Source organism: Papio anubis, chromosome 14 (assembly GCF_008728515.1).
Source record: "Papio anubis isolate 15944 chromosome 14, Panubis1.0, whole genome shotgun sequence".
Lineage (NCBI taxonomy): Eukaryota > Metazoa > Chordata > Mammalia > Primates > Cercopithecidae > Papio > Papio anubis.
This window is the reverse complement of record NC_044989.1, coordinates 100,331,960-100,348,867: the sequence shown is the minus strand read 5'-3', so window position 1 is coordinate 100,348,867 and position 16,908 is coordinate 100,331,960. Positions and strand designations below refer to the sequence as shown.

At 41.3% G+C, this 16,908-nt stretch overlaps 1 protein-coding gene across 1 annotated transcript in view; it reads left to right on the top strand.

Moving 5' to 3' along the window:
* Positions 1-16,908, top strand: part of SLC9A4 (solute carrier family 9 member A4) — a 64,526-nt gene that overhangs the window by 21,733 nt on the left and 25,885 nt on the right. The window contains exons 3-5 of the mRNA XM_003909063.5: positions 11,770-12,029; positions 13,570-13,787; positions 16,379-16,581. Coding sequence (XP_003909112.2) covers positions 11,770-12,029; positions 13,570-13,787; positions 16,379-16,581 — 681 coding nt within the window. The remainder of the gene's footprint in view (positions 1-11,769; positions 12,030-13,569; positions 13,788-16,378; positions 16,582-16,908) is intronic.

Sequence of the window (16,908 nt, the reverse complement as noted above, 5' to 3'; positions counted from 1 at the left end):
CTATGGTCTTGGGCAGCTCTGCCCCTGTAGTTTTGCAGGGTACAACCCCCACTTCCCCCTCTACCCCGGCTGCTTTCATGGGCTGGTGTTGAGGGTCTGTGGCTTTTCCAGGCACATGGTACAAGCTGTCAGTGGATCTACCATTCTGGGGTCTGGAGGCCTGTGGTCTTCCTCTCACAGCCCCACGAGGCAGCGCCCAAACGGGGAGACTGCATGGGGGCTTCAACCCCACATTTTCCTTCTGCACTGTCCTGGTAGAAGTTCTCCATGAGGGCCCTGCCCGTGCAGAAAACTTTGGCTTGGACATCCAGACGTTACCATACATCCTATGAAATATAGGCAGAGGTTCCCAAACCTCAATTCTTGACTTCTGTGCACCCACAGACCCAACACCATGTGTAAGGTGCCAAAGCTTGGAGCTTATACCCACTGAAGCAATGACCTGAGCTGTACGTTGGCCCCTTTTAGCCACAGCTGGAGCTGAAGCAGCTGAGACACAGCACACCATGTCCTAAGGCTACCTAGAGCAGGGGGGCCCTGGCCTCAGCCCAGGAAACCATTTTTCCCCCTAGGCCTCCAGCCCTGTGATGGGAGGGACTGCTGTGAAGGTCTCTGATATATCCTGGAGAACCTGGAGACATTTTCCCCATTGTCTTGGTGATTAACATTCAACTCCTCATTACTTGTGCAAATTTCTGCTGCAGGCTTGAATTTCTCCACAAAAAAATGTTTTTTTTCTTTTCTACCTCATCCTCAGGCTGCAAATTTTCCAAATATGTATGCTCTGCATCCTCTTGGATGCTTTGCCTATTAGAAATTTCTTCTGCCAGGTACTCTAAATCATCTCTCTCAAGTTCAATGTTCCACAGATTTCTAGAGCAGGGGCAAAATGCTGCCAGTCTCTTTGCTAAAACATAGAAAGAGTTACCTTTATTCCAGTTCCCAACAAGTTCTTTATCTCCATCGGAGACGACCTCAGCCTGGACTTTATTGTCCATATCACTATCAGCATTTTGGCCAAAGCGATTCAACAAGTCTCTAGGAAGTTCCAAACTTTCCCACACCTTCCTGTCTTCTGAGCCTTCCAAGTCTCTTGGAAGTTCCAATCTTTCTTGTCTTCTTCTGAGCCCTCCAAATTCTTCTAAACTCTGCCTGTTACCCAGTTCCAAAATCACTTTCACACTTTTGGGTATCCTTATAGTAGCACCCTACTCTACCTGTACCAATTTGCTGTATTAGTCCACTTTCATGCTGCTATGAAGAAATACCCAAGACTGGGTAATTTATAAAGAGAAAGAGGTTTAATTGACTCACAGTTCCACATGACTGGGGAGGCCTCACAATTATGGCAGAAAGCAAAGGAGGAGCAAAGGCACGTCTTACATGGTGGCAGGCAAGAGAGCATGTACAGGGGAAATGCCCTTTATAAAACCATCAGATCTTGTGAGAACTCACTCACTATCATGAGAACAGCATGGAGGTAACCATCCCTATGATTCAATTACCTCCCACCATGTCACTCTCCTAACACATAGGGATTACGGGAACTACAATTCAAGATGAGATTTGGGTGGGGATATAGTCAAACCATACCACCGCTCCAGTTAGCTTCCATATCATTCACTGAATTATCCTTTCCCTTCTCTTAGTTTCTATTTTTCAGTTTTTCTGTCCCACAACTCATAGTTGTTCATGGTTCCTCGTTGTACCTTAATCTATCTCACTGTATTTCTCTAGTCATCCATTCCAAGTCAATTATGTTTGTGACAGAAAAAACAGTTACCATAGCTGCAAGCTGGGCAGAGGGTTTCACCTCAGACTACTTCCCAGACCCCAGTCTATAGATAGACTTATTGAAGGTCTGTCTACTCTCACCCTTGAGTAGAAAGTCCCCTGTTAAAAGTAATGTAGACAAACAAGACTACCCCTTCCTCAGATGCTATGTCATAGAAGTTACCCTTACAGGGATCCATGTGCATGGTGGGGACCATAACTATCATGGCTAGGAGGTTTGGTGATCACAACAAAATGCAATTAATTATTATTAGGGCCTCAGCTATCAGTGTCAAATGAATCCATAAGATTTAATATTATGACTACAAAGAGGTTTCTTACTTTGGTTCTTAAGGACAGTTAAAAGTCAGTACATTTAATGAACTGACATGGCTACAAGGTTGCTTTATTTTATATGAAGTAGTATAATGTTAGACAAAGTATACTGTAAAAAGTTAAGGATGTTACTGTAGAGCACCACTAAACATAATGCAAAAAATTTGATCAATAGATAAAATTAAAATAGAATTCTAAAAAGTATTCAATAGATAAAAATGAATGCAGGAAAGGACAATAAACCAGGAGTGAAGGAGGGGAAAAGAAAAAATATTGTAATATGGTAGATCTAAATCTAACCATAACAATATTGCATCGACTGTTAATGGACTAACCACTCCAATTAAAAGCCAGAGATTAATAGAACTGATTATAAAGCAGGGCCCAAATATATTCTATTTATAAGAAATGCAATTTAATTGTAAAGACATAAATGAGGTGAGAGTAAATGGATGCAAAAAGATAAACCAAGCAAAAAATAAGCATAAGAATGTTGATTTGGCTACATTAATATCAGTTAAAAGACATAATGATAGAAAGTATTAGAAAGTTAAAGAGGGATCTATCATAATGATAAAAAAAGCTGACTAATCAAGAATACCTAAAAATTGTACCTGTATATGCACCTAATAATAGTGCAACAAAATACATGCATTAAAAATTGACAAATTGAAAGGCAGAAAATGACAATTCCATAATTTTAGTAAGAGATTCTAATACCTTTCTTTTAGGAAATGATACTAAAATCAAATCAAATATCATCAGCAAGGCATGGAGAATCTGAATATTATCAACCACCTTGCCCTAATCCCTATTCATAGAATATTGTGCCCAACTACTGCAAACTCACCATTCTTTTCAAGTGCTTATGGTATGCTTAATAAAAATGACCATACATTCGACAACTAAAGAAGCCTCAATAACTTTAGAAGCCTCGATGCCACATAGAGTATATTTTTTGTTCACAACAGAATTAAAAATAAATTTAAAATATCTAGGAAATTCTTAATATTTGGAAATTAAACAACACACTTCTAGATGTTTCATGTTTCAAGAAAGAAAATAACATTTTAGATATCTTTTAAATAACATTTAAAAGTACCCCAAAACAGAAATACTTCCAACTGATTTTAACAAAGATATGCTAGATCCTTTCACTGAATATTATAGAACATTACTGACAGGAATTAGAAGACCTAAATAATATCATATTCATTAATGGAAGAGTCAACATTTTTAAAGTATCAGTTTTCTCCCATTTTATCTATAGATTCAATAAAAGCCAATCAAAATCCCAGAAAACATTTTAGTAGAAATTGACAAAGCTGATGCTAAAACTTTGTTTGGAAATGTGAATGACCTAGACTACACGAAACAATGTTTAAAACTAAAAAACAAAGCTAAAAGACTTATGTGATGACTTACTATAATGCCATGATAATAATAATAATTCTACACAAATTACAGTATTAATTAAAGAATAGAGATATAGACTATGAAAGAGACTGGAGAGTTTAGAAATAGACTTACATATACATGGTCAATTAATTTTTGGCAAAAGAACCAAGGCAATTCAATGGAAGGCAGTCTATTCAACAAATGGTGCTGAAAAAATCTGGTATCCATGTGGAAAATATGAAAATCACCCCTAACCTCAAGCTATATTTAAAAATTAGCACAAGATGTATCATAGATGAAATGGAAAAGATATAATTATAAATGTCCTGGAAGAAAACATGGAAGTAAATCTTTAGGACTATAGAAACAAAGACTTTTTGACCTTGGAGTAGTCAAAAGACAGGAAAAGCACAAATTAAAACACACATAAAAAAGAAAAAGCAATGAATTGGATTTTATGAAAAGAAAAAGAAATGCTCTTCAAAATGCACAATCAGAAAAGCAAGCTACATATGAAAGAAAACATTCACTATACATGCGTTTCACAAAAGACATAGAGAATATGCAAATAATTTTAAATAATTTTAGTTCTCAATAAGGCTATAAACAGCTCAATTAAAAATAGGAACAAGATTTGAGCAGATACACCATAAAAGATGATATATTTGTGGCCAGTAAGCACATGGAAATATGCACAACATAATTAGTAATCAGGGAAATGCAAATTAAATCACAGTGAAATGCCACCCAGCCATTTGAATTACTAGAATAAAAAACCTGACAATATCAAGTGTTGACGAGGATATGGAGCAACTGGAAATCTCATACATTTCTGGTGGTGTTCTGCAGTAGACAGTGTTTGTCCAAGTCTACCCCAAAAGTCCAAGGAAGCTGAGAGGCAGATAAAAGAGATGGATATACCTAGTTTTTTTAGAAATAAACATTTAACAGAGACTTAGGAACAGAAGCTATGCTTGTGTCTTCAGCAGTGGTGAGACGATACAGTGGAGCCCCGTGCCATTAACTCCCAGACCCAGGGCTTATATACCATAGAGAAGGAATGTGTAGAACAATTGTAGGGAAAGGCAAGAATGTTGTATAAATCTGTCTATAGGCAGAATTTATGGACAAAGTTGTTTGGGCTTACTGTACTTACTTTACTTACTGTAAATCAAGGGTATATGCTTTTACAAAAAGAACAGTGGATAAAATTTACAGTATATGCTTTTACAAAAAGAACAGTGGATAAAACAGAAATCTTAGAGGCAACATGGTGGATTAGCATCTAAGATGAGGTTGCTTTAGGCTCCACAGGTGGGTATATAAAATGATATGATGACTTTGTTTTTATTCTTTCTAATTTTGAGAGAGAGTCTCACCATGTTGCCCAGGCTAGAGTGCAGTGGCATGATCTCCGCTCACCTGCTCACTGCAATATCCATCTCCCAGATTCAAGGGATTGTTGGGTCTCAGCCTCCTGAGTAGCTGGAATTACAGGCACATGCCATCACACCCAGCTGATTTTTGTATTTTTAGTAGAGACAAGTTTCACCATGTTAGCCAGGCTGGTCTTGAACTCCTGGCTTCAAGTGATCCACCTGCCTCAGCGCCTCAGCCTCCCAAAGTTCTGGGATTACAGGCATGAGCCACCATGTCTGGCCTGATATTATGACTTTGAAAACAATTTGGCAGTTTCTTAAAACTTTCACATGTCTACCATACTACCTAGCCATTGTACTCCTAGGTACATATGCAAGAGAAATGACAACATAGGTCTACAAAAAAGGCTTGTACATGAATGTTCATAGTAGCAACATTCAAACAGCCAAAAACTTGGGGGTGGGGAGTGGACAAGTATTCATTAACAGGTAAATAGGTAAATAAATGAAGAAAATATGCCATAACCAGATAATAGAATACTACTCAGGTATAAAAAGGAAGGGACCACTAATATCTGCAACAACTTGGGTAACTCTCAAAAACATCATGCTGAGTTAAATAAGCCAGAAAAAAAGGGTTCATAATTTGTTATTCAACTTATATAAAATGTAAATTAATCTACTGTGACAATAATAAATTAGAGATTTCCTGGGGCAGGGTCAGAGAGAAGGATGGACTTCAAATGAATGAGGAACCTTTCAGGGTTCATGGAATTGTTCTGTATTTTGACTATGGCGATGGCTTTATGGGTGTCCACAATGTCCAGTATTCATTCATTTTAGATGCAGTTTATCATATGTAAGTCTTTCCTCAATAAAGTCAACAAGAAAAAAAAATGTCAGCACATTTGGGATTGACTCTTCACCTCTGCTGAGCCCTGGTCGAAGGACTAATGTTTTTAGTCATTGTGTGAGTCTCTGCATGTTAAAATGGCTTTGCAAACTTTTACAGTGGCATCAGCTACAGGACCATCGCTATTATAATGTTGGAAGGCTTGGAGAATCTTGTGTTAAAGGTAACACAAAAGGATCATTTGCTGAGACAATGAGTGAAGAGGGAAAATCTAACCTTGTTCTCTATGGGGCTGTGGACATGTTTGAGATTTAGCATTGGCTGAGCTTTTCCCTTCAGTGTATAAAAGATACACACACATTATTGTGACTTGAAATGAACCCAAAGAAAATCTTTTGCAACTATAATGTTACCCAAAGCCTGGTAATTTGAAAGGTAAGAACTGTTTTTCGTGCAGTAGTAAGGATTGTGATTGTAAAGGCAGTCTTCTTAATTATATGTACTACTTTAGCTTCTGAAACTGCCATGGCATCTTCCTGGCAGGGCACACTGGTGTCCAAAGACAAGGCTGGTCCAATTGCCTTTCCCAGGCCATTGGAACAGTCTGGGTAGCTACTAATAATCTAACAAGCTATGTAAAAGAATTTTAGTTTATGGCAACAATATTCAAATCTTTGAGTCTCGGTCATGTTCTCTGAGTTTCCTTTGGATTTGAGAGTCAAATAAACAGTCAGGTTCCACTTAACCTCATTCAGATTTTCCTTTTCTGGGATTGTGGGGAGTGTGTGACTCCTCACTGTGGCTTCATTCCTTTCAGTGTGAGCTCAACTCCAACAGTGCAATACCCAGGCCTTCTAAGACCCATATGTGGCAGAAAGTGAAATTGGACTAAACAAACTCACCGAGTCGAGACACAACCACTAAGATTCTTTTGGATTCATTCAAAATCATAAGTCACATTTTGTTTCAAATACTCAGCCCAGGTTTTCTTAAAGCATGGCTTCAGTTTGTTTAAATAAAATAGACCAGGATTTTAACAGTTTTGTAAAGTATGATTGATACACAAACAGACCGATAGATGTTGTCCAGGTCCGTCATGGATCAGACACTCAGAGTGCATTAAACGTATAAGAGTTTTACTAGAGAAACTTCTGTGAGGGAAAATGGGGAAGAAGCCCAGGGGGATGGGAGAGCCCTCAGGTCACCGTGCAGAGTGATTCCAGGGGAAGGAGAGAGGGAAGGACAGAAGCTGGATGGGACTGTCTTTACTGCATTTCTTAGAGACTTTATCAAGCTCATCAGGAACCACAGACTAAAACACGTATCCAAGGAGTCCTTTTCCTTCCAGGAAGGGGCCTATCTCAGTGTCCCTGCTAAGCTCAGGCCTTAGCTGAGAATGACAGATGGGAATCCCTGCAGTTAGAGATCTGAGGGGCTCCGACTGCCCCAGATAGAGAGGTGGATGATAGACAGCAGATGGATAGATGATAGATAGATAGATAGATAGATAGATAGATAGATAGATAGGCAGATAGACAGACAGATAGATAGATAGACAGACAGAATTAGAAAATATATATCTGTAGTAGTTTTCTCTAGGAGGGATTGTGGGACATTTGTGGGGCTTTTCCTTTGTTTTTTTTTTTTTTTTTTTTTTGTTTCTGGACATTTCTATACTTTATCATGTATATTCTTAACCAAATTCAGTTTAAGCTTTCTGCAAGTCTTTCTCTTTTTAAGTAATTCCTGTCCTAATATCAGAAATTCACAATGTCCGTGGTATGTGTGTGTGTCTGTGTGTTTGTTGCATGTGTCTGTTGCTTGTGTGTCTGTTGTCTGTTGTGTGTGTGTCTATTGTGTGTGTCTGTATGCTGTGCGTATACTTGCTTGGACCCATTGGCACCAAGCTTTCTGACTCTTCTTCATCTTCCCCAGCTTCCTCTCCTCCCAGAGAATACACTAGAAACTTATGTTTGAGGGAAGACGGCAAGCCTATTATAACCTTCTGCCCACATTCCCTTACCTAACTGTGCTTATTGGCTACTGGTTACTTATTACATTGAGCAGTGAGCACTAATCCATACACTCAATACCTGCATCCTAGGCTCTCTTAAGAAACGTGATTGAACCATTTGGGGAACAAGCCACAGTTTAAGACCTTGTAAAATTCAAAATAAAATTATCTGTGCTCTGAGAGATTTATAACGAAAACTTCCAGTCTGTAATACAAGTTAATTTCACAGCATGGTCATTTTGTTTATAAAAGCTGTGCTGGGTGGAATAGTGTCCCCTCAAAGATCCATGCCCACCTGGAACCTCAGGATGGGACCCTAATTGGAAACGGTGTCTTTACAGTTATCCTTATTGAAGGCGAGCTCACACTGGACTATGGTGGACCCTAATCCAATGCCTGGTGTCCTTATAAGAAGGTGATATGACACAGAGGAGACACACAGAGAAGACCAGGTGAAGATGCAGGCAGGGACTGGAGTGATGCAGTCACAAACCTAGGAACAGTGAGGACTGCTGGCAGACACCAGAAGAAGCTTGTAAGAGGCAAGGAAGGGCCCTCCCCTAATGCCTTCAGGGAGCATGGCCCTGCCAACATCTCGAGTCTGGACTTTTAGACTCCACAACAGTGAGAGGATACATTTTTGTTAATTCAAGCCACCCAGCTTGTGGGACTTTCTCGCAGCATCCCTAGGGGAGTCATACAGGAGTCAAGGTCACAGAACCTTATTGTAGAGGTGCTTGTGGACCAAAAAGTCATTAGCAGAGGGCCACTGTGCAACCTCCTTGTGTGCCCTCCCCTGTCAACAAAGTACATTGGCAATGAAGCATCCTAGATGAGGATTGATGGCACTGGAGCTACTTCGAGGCATGCCCCTCACTGCCAGCTCACATTCCCAAGCCCAGAGCCACTCTGTATGATGTTTGATATCCGCACATAAGGGAGTAGCAAAAAGTGTACTGTTACATGGTGACTGCAGCACAAATATGTCCATCCCATAACCTCCTGCTGCTTTTGCATCTATCTGTTCGTAGAGGACAGCCTCCCTCAAACAAACTAAGGCATTCTTTAGAAGGGAGAGCAAGGAGAAGGCCTTTGTCATCGATGCGCTCCAACTGTTCATGATTATGAACAAAACAAGACAGCTGCCTAGGGACAACTTTTGCACATGATCAATCATTTACTGCCAACCTCTCTATGAGAAAACATTTTTTTTTTTTTCTTAAATAAGGTTGAGTTTCGCTCTTATCACCCAGGTTGGAGTGCAGTGGTGCAATCTCAGCTCACTGCAACCTCCTACTCCCAGGTTCAAGCAATTCTTCTGCCTCAGTCTCCTGAGTAGCTAGGATTACAGGTGTGCACCAATGGTGGTGTAATTTTTGTATTTTTTTGTATTTTTAAGAGAGTCTCACTTTGTCACCCAGGCTGGAGTGCATTGGCGTGGTCTCGGCTTACTGCAAGCTTTACTTCCCAGGTTCAAGCAATTCTCCTGCCTCAGCCTCCTAAGTAGCTGGGACTACAGAAGCACACTGCCATGCCTGGCTAATTTTTTGTATTTCAATAGAGATGGGGTTTCACCATGTTGCCCAGGTTGGTCTCGAACTCCTGAGCTCAGGCAATCTGCCTGCCTTGGCCCCGAAAAGTGCTAGGATTACAGGTGTGAGCCACGGTGCCCTGCCTAATTTTTTGTATTTTTAGCAGAGATGGGGTTTCACCATGTTGGCAAGGCTAGTCTCGAACTTCTGACCTCAGGTGATCCACATGTCTCGGCCTCCCAAAGTGCTGGGATTACAGGCATGAGCCACTACCCCTGGCCAAAAACAACAATCTTTTATCATGAAGGTGGTATTAGAGGGAATCAGCAGAGGTCGGGCTTACAGACGACCTGGAGTGGCCAGGACTAGGAAAGGGGCTGGAGGAGGAATGAATTCCTGTAGGCTGCAGACCACAGCAAGGGGTCAGTGTGTACACAACGCAGTGTGCGGTTCTGGTGAGTCCTGAGGATGAAGCCAAAGCCAGAACCCAAAGCCAGAACCCAAAGGCTGTCAGGCCACACTGGATATCAGTGGTGACACCGAGTGTCCCCGTAAGGAAGATGATTCCCATCTTGGAGAGATCAGAGTCAAGCAGAAGGCCTGGGCGAGTCTGGCAAGGTGCAGCATGGGAGGCCACAGCCAGAGGGGACATGAGAGCCAGCTGTGAAGGTGAGGGGCATCTTCAGTTCTAGAAGGTCCATGCAGTCCATCTGTGCCTCTGAAGCATGCAGAATACCATCATGGCCACGATTTCCTTGAGTTTTAGCTTCTGCCCTCTGCTCTGATTTTTTGCAATTTTCCTGGTGTAGATAGAGGCTCAGAGGCATGTACTGTGGTTTTGCAGGACTCTTGAGGGGCTGATATTCCCAAAGGTCTTCATTTCTGCAGAGATCTTCGTTCAGCTCTTCTCTATGTCTCATTACCTGTACACCTGCTGCCGCTTTGCAGGAGCTAGATCATAGTTCTGGGCTGTGGAGTGGCATGAAACAGTGATAAGTAGATCTCTGCAGCTTCAAAATAACGTTGAAATAAATAGAGAAATAATGGGAAAATTCAGAGAGTGTGTCACATAGGCTAGAGTCGTTTGGGGGATTTGATGAAATGATGTGTATGGAGGGAATAACAGTCTAGGTGCAATCAGGTAAGATACACCACATGATAGGTTAAATAAAAAATGTGAATGCATTATAAAATGTATTAACTATAATAAAGGCATAACTATAAGATATAAGGAAACTCTCTATGTACCCTAGGGCTGAGGGAGGGCACCCAAGGAAGGACACGCTTGGGAAGGGTTTACCTCTTACTGGAAAAGGTGTGGACTGGCCACTGGGTAGCAGAGAAGTTGGCTGCTTTAACCAGACTGGAGCTGGTCTGGAGTTGCTGGGCAAGCAATCGACCACCCTCTGGAAGGCAGGCAGGGCCAGACATCAGTCAGCAATCCCTGTGCGGGGCTGCAGTGGGAGCCTGCGCTTGGAAGATGGCAGAGAATCTTCAAAAGAGCAGGCTGCATCGGGGGAGGGGGAGAAGGCTCTCAGAGCGTGGGCTGCTGGGAGCGCTGGGCCACAGACATGTTGCACGTGGGCCGTGCCGGGTTTTTTTGCAGACAGGTTTTGGCCAGGCCGAAGCTGTAGGGTTGCAGAGGGATCACTTTCAGGGCCTGTGGCTCAGGCAGGATCCGCTGGAGTTCCTCACACCCACATGGCTGACTCTCCCCACAGGCCCCAGAAGAACTGCAGGAAGGCCCTTCCGCCAGCACCTGAATGTCCTTTCTTTCTTTTTCTTTTTTTTTTGAGACAGAGTCTCGCCCTGTCGCCCAGGCTGGAGTGCAGTGGCGTGATCTCGGCTCACTGCAAGCTCCGCCTCCCGGGTTCCCGCCATTCTCCTGCCTCAGCCTCCCGAGTAGCTGGGACTACAGGCGCCGCCACCTCGCCCGGCTAATTTTTTTGTATTTTCAGTAGAGACAGGGTTTCACCGTGTTAGCCAGGATGGTCTCGATATCCTGACCTCGTGATCCGCCCACCTCAGCCTCCCAAAGTGCTGGGATTACAGGTGTGAGCCACCGCGCCCGGCCCTGAATGTCCTTTCTAGGCCCTCTACGGACAGAGCTTAACTAGGTGCTCACTTAAAAGAAAAAAATGCTTAAAGGAATTCCACTGTCTATTATAGAACACAAACGGAATGGTACATTTGGAGTTTAGAGGCAATAAATTAACTGCCACTGAAAGCTTAGCAAAGAGACCAGCACGTAGTAGGGGCTCAGTGATTGCAAGTTGTGAGTATTACACTTTTTATTCAGTGAAACCAAATACATCTAAATTATTGGGAATACAGTTAAAAGGCAGTCATCTTAGTATTTTTTGTTGTGTAATTTATTTTTGTGTATTACTCAACTAAACACAAAGCTGAGAATCGGCACGCAAAGTATTCCTAGTTTCTGTTCCTGTTCATAATTCATATTTATTTTCTCTCCTTTTTGTCTAGGTCTTATACAATATGTTAATTGCCTTTACAAAGATGCATAAATTTGAAGACATAGAACCTGTGGACATTTTGGCTGGATGTGCCCGATTCGTCATTGTGGGGCTTGGAGGGGTATTGTTTGGCATCGTTTTTGGATTTATCTCTGCGTTTATCACACGTTTCACTCAGAATATCTCTGCAATTGAGCCACTCATCGTCTTCATGTTCAGCTATTTGTCTTACTTAGCTGCTGAAACCCTCTATCTCTCCGGCATCCTGGCGTGAGTACAAACCAAGGATCAAGTCACATAGTAATAGAAAGAAAGTTTAGGACCCCATCACGTGAACCGGGCAGCTGGGAAAGACTTGACTAATGACGCTAACCCTCCCAGGTGTTGCAGGATTTAGGCGCTTCTAAACTTTTATAAAACCTGATTCAGGTTCTTTGTCAAACGAACATTCTCCCCAATGTTTGCCTTCGTCGTCTTCTTCTTGTGATTTGCCTGAGGAAAGCATAGCAATTATCACTTCAATTTAGAAGGCTCAGGAAAGCTGGTACAGAGAAGATCTGGGGAAACTTATTCTCATCTCAGTAGTGTGTTTTTTCCTTGAAAAGTGTTTTTTTGTTTTTGTTTTGAGACGGAGTCTCTCTCTGTCACCTAGGCTGGAGTGCAGTGGCGCGATCTCTGCTCACTGCGAGTTCTGCCTCCCGGGTTCACGCCATTCTCCTGCCTCAACCTCCTGAGTAGCTGGGACTACAGGTGCCCGCCACCATGCCCGGCTAATGTTTTTGTATTTTTAGTGGAGACGGGGTTTCACTGTGTTAGCCAGGATGGTCTCGATCTCCGACTTTGTGATCCACTCACCTTGGCCTCCCAAAGTGGAAAAGTTAATTTTAAAGTTGAAAAGAGGCATGCCTGAAGGACTGCCGTTCCTGGGCTCTGCCTTCCTCTGTGCCCCTCCAACCACATCATGCAGCCATGGCTCTTCATTGTGGGATGAAACTAGGCAGGTGGGATCAGACTAGAAATCTACATTTCTTGGCTCTAATGAAAATATTTTTGAAATGTGTATCCTTATGTCCTTGTATCCTTGAGATGTTTATCTTTGAATGAGGCTTCTCAGCATGGCTTATTATATCTGGTCATGTTGTTTTCTCTATGGCATTATCTTTCTTTCCAGCTATTCAGGCTGATACATTTAATTTTATTGTAGAGAAATACCTCTTTCAATTAAATGTGATAGTGTAAACTCCAGGCGTCTGTCACTTTCCCACCTGGAAAATGACCAAAACTTCTAAGACAAGGCAAGCTTTTTTCTTTTTCCCATACTTGCTTAATGGCTCTCGAGCAGAAATATTTGAAATAAAGCCAATAAAAGAGAACCTTGCATTGCTTTAGAAGTTTTGATCATTTATGGTTGGGTTGGAGGAAATGAGAACCTTGCTGAATTATTCTGTTATTTTAGTTTAAGGCAGAGTAAAGTAGAGTGTGAGTTGGGACTGAAAACTCTTCATGAAGAGGGCAAGAGAGAAGCATTCCGCATTGGGTGTGCCCATGGGAATTACGTGTCCTTTTATTTCACCGTGCCACGCCCACCTTCCCACCACATTTGGCTTTACCTTGTAAAGATCCCTTAGGGAGGGAAAAGAGGGAGAAAGACGATCTGTGGACAATCTGCAGCCACAGAAGGGAATAAGGGAGATATTCCTGCATCAACGAGGGCTTCATGCATCTGTGGCATCGCCTGTGGGGAGGGCGTTTTGTGGAGGGGGAAAACCTCATAGATTTTCTCTGAGACTCGACTCTGCTCCTTTTATAGAATCACAGCCTGCGCGGTAACAATGAAAAAGTACGTGGAAGAAAACGTGTCCCAGACGTCATACACGACCATCAAGTACTTCATGAAGATGCTGAGCAGTGTCAGCGAGACCTTGATCTTCATCTTCATGGGCGTGTCCACCGTGGGCAAGAATCATGAGTGGAACTGGGCCTTCATCTGCTTCACCCTGGCCTTCTGCCAAATCTGGAGAGCCATCAGTAAGAAACAACAGGACCCCAGAGTCTCTGGTCCTGCTGCATTTCGGTTCTTTTATTCCCTTCTGCAATGTAAAAACTAGAGGACTGAGTAGATGCTAACTGGTTTTACCGGTTAGGGTAGACTAGGCACCTGGTTGTGAGCAGGAATCTTTCCTGTTTGTTCCCTCAGTCAGCTCAAAGTAATTAGTGGTTGATCAGGTTCTGCACTGAAGCAAGGTCGGGGCAAGGAGTATTTTATTTAATTGAAGAAAGAACTTTCACAACTACCTATTTAAATATAATTCAGTCAATGGAAAATACATGTTTGTTACTTTTATTTGGAGTTGCACCAATGTTTTTGGTTTCTAAGACCAACATATCCCTTGCTCTTCACTTCTTTGCAGATTTGTATCCTCTCGCACCTTACATCAGATATGGATTATAAACCGTGGGCATTTATTCACACTTTCACTATAGGATAAGTGAGATCTCACAAATTGTATTCCATGGAAGACAAATAGTGATAGAAAATATCCCCCTAAACAGTACAGGTGGTTTTATTTGAGGGTTGAGTGCATGAATGTGTGATGTATAGCAAACAAAAAAATCAGGAAGTGAATATTTTAAAAAGAGCTTTGTATTAATTAGTAAGAACAACTTTAGAGTGTAACTGGCATCACACCTGTAAAATGTAACTAATCTTTTAAAATGAGAACTAGTGGTTGATGATTTATCTTGTACATTTATTTTTCAGGAGCCAGAAAAGAACGTTAAGCACTGACATACAATCTATGTGTTGCCTTTTGATTACAAGCAAGTCTATTTTTAAGTGACTCGACTAATATTTGAAGCGTTATGTTAAATGACTTTGATCCATATTTTCAAGCCAATTACTCAAAGAGAAATTAGGTGAAATGACTGAGAACCTATCTTGAACAAATTAATTCCAAATTCATTTAGGATGGGTTTTAGGCTCTAGAGGAGATTAACAAGAATAGAGAAATATGAAAATATCTATAAGTAACTCTGAATATATATGTTGTTGGGCTCCTTGTGGGAGAATAGAGGAAGCTGTGATGCAAGTTTATTATCTCAAATCACTGGTCTTATTACGAACCAGTGTTTGATCTTGGACAGACATTTAACTGTTCAAAATCATCTTCCTCAATCACAGAATGATGGATTTGAACAAATTTCTTAGTTCCCTTTCAGTTCTAATACTCTGGGAATCTACAGGGGAGGAGAGCGAATGCCCAAGGGAAGTAAAATTACAGAGCTTTAGCCAAGCCAACAAGAAAAGAAACTAACTAGAAGAGGAGGATTTATGTTGCAGGAACCTCGACATTGTTAATCCTTCATGATCCAGATCAACCCCATACTCTTACAATTGAGGAAATTGATGGAAAAACTGCCAAAACAGTGACAAAATTGGTCACATCACAGCAATTGACAAAGCCAGGTGTTAGAATTCGGTTCTCCCCCTCATAGCCTGTTCTCTTCCTACCCTGACTCATCACAGCTAATAGTAGTTCACACTCGTGAAGGCTTGTTACGTAAAAGGCTGCATCTTACGTTATTTATGGATGCTAAATTTATTTAATCCTTACATTCACATTCTGAGAGAAAAACTATGGCTACCCCATCAAGCAGATGAGGAGTCTGAGGACATGAAATGGTTAAGAACCTCACTCAAGGTCACATGACTGGCATGGAGAGGATCCAGGACAAACACAACAATATTTTAAAAAGTAAATTTGCTTATCTTTTGCACTATCCGTGCGCCTATTATCAAATAATGCTTGCTGGCAAGTCTGTGTGACGAGAAGTACATAAGGATGTGGAGAGTTTTATTCTACTAAGTGAAACTCTTGATTTATCAGAGCTTTAGTGAAGGGAACTTTCCTACCAGGCACCACTACATTGGTGGTACCTAGGTTATGTGAGCCACTTGGGGATGAAAATCAATGTGGTAGAAAACTCCTCTATGTTTCCAGCAAGCTCTTCCACCCTAAACCTTCTGTTTAAGAAGCTCACTGGCAGTAAGAAGCACCCACTCACCCCCTAACCTTTGCCAACTTCCTTCCTTGTTTGCAATGAACCTCAAGAGAGACAAGCCAACAATAAAGGATTTGATTGTAGAGACCATAGTCTCTAAGAGGACCCCTCTCATTTTTAAATTACAGACCTCCTTTGGGTACTTAATGAGAATATGAGATGATAAGAATGCGTTTATCCCCCCCACCCACTCAACAATACCCTTGCTTTGACTAGGTTTGAAAGGCAGGACAAAAATTATGAATATAGATTAGAAAAATATATACCTTACATTAAAAAAATCAAGATGTTATTAATTTAAACACACTAATGCAGACACATACACACAACACATGCCAGGAAACTGTAGCGAAGATTCCCACTTGAAGTGCTACTGTCTCACAACTAACAAAGTGAAAAGCCATAAAAGATACTCTACCTGGGATAGACAATCATGGATGTATGATGGAATTAGGCTGCATTGTTTGCAGGGCACGCACACACAACCTCAGTTCACTAGCTCTGTATCTCTGCTTGTTCATGATCCTCTGCTCTAATACATATTTCCCCCTTTCTAGGCGTATTTGCCCTCTTCTATATCAGTAACCAGTTTCGGACTTTCCCCTTCTCCATCAAGGACCAGTGCATCATTTTCTACAGTGGTGTTCGAGGAGCCGGAAGTTTTTCACTTGCATTTTTGCTTCCTCTGTCTCTTTTTCCTAGGAAGAAAATGTTCGTCACTGCTACTCTAGTAGTTATATACTTTACTGTATTTATTCAGGTGAGTAGATTTCCCTTATATTTAAAATAGATTATTTCAGGACAACGTAGTAAATTAGTAAAATACAAATAAAGGCATTTTATCTGATTTTCAGATCTGCACTCAATACCCAAACTAAATTTCCAGAGATTTCTAGATCATGTTTGTGACCATCCTTTAACTTCTGAAATATATTGCCTTTTAATCACTACAGCATATTAAGAAAAAGATTCCTGAGTAACAGGTGACTAATAGCTACTCTATATTTCTGAAAAAGAGATTCCAATTAGTACTAGGTAGCATACGTTTTTGTTTTAGTGGGAGTTAGCTCTTAATGAACCAATGAAC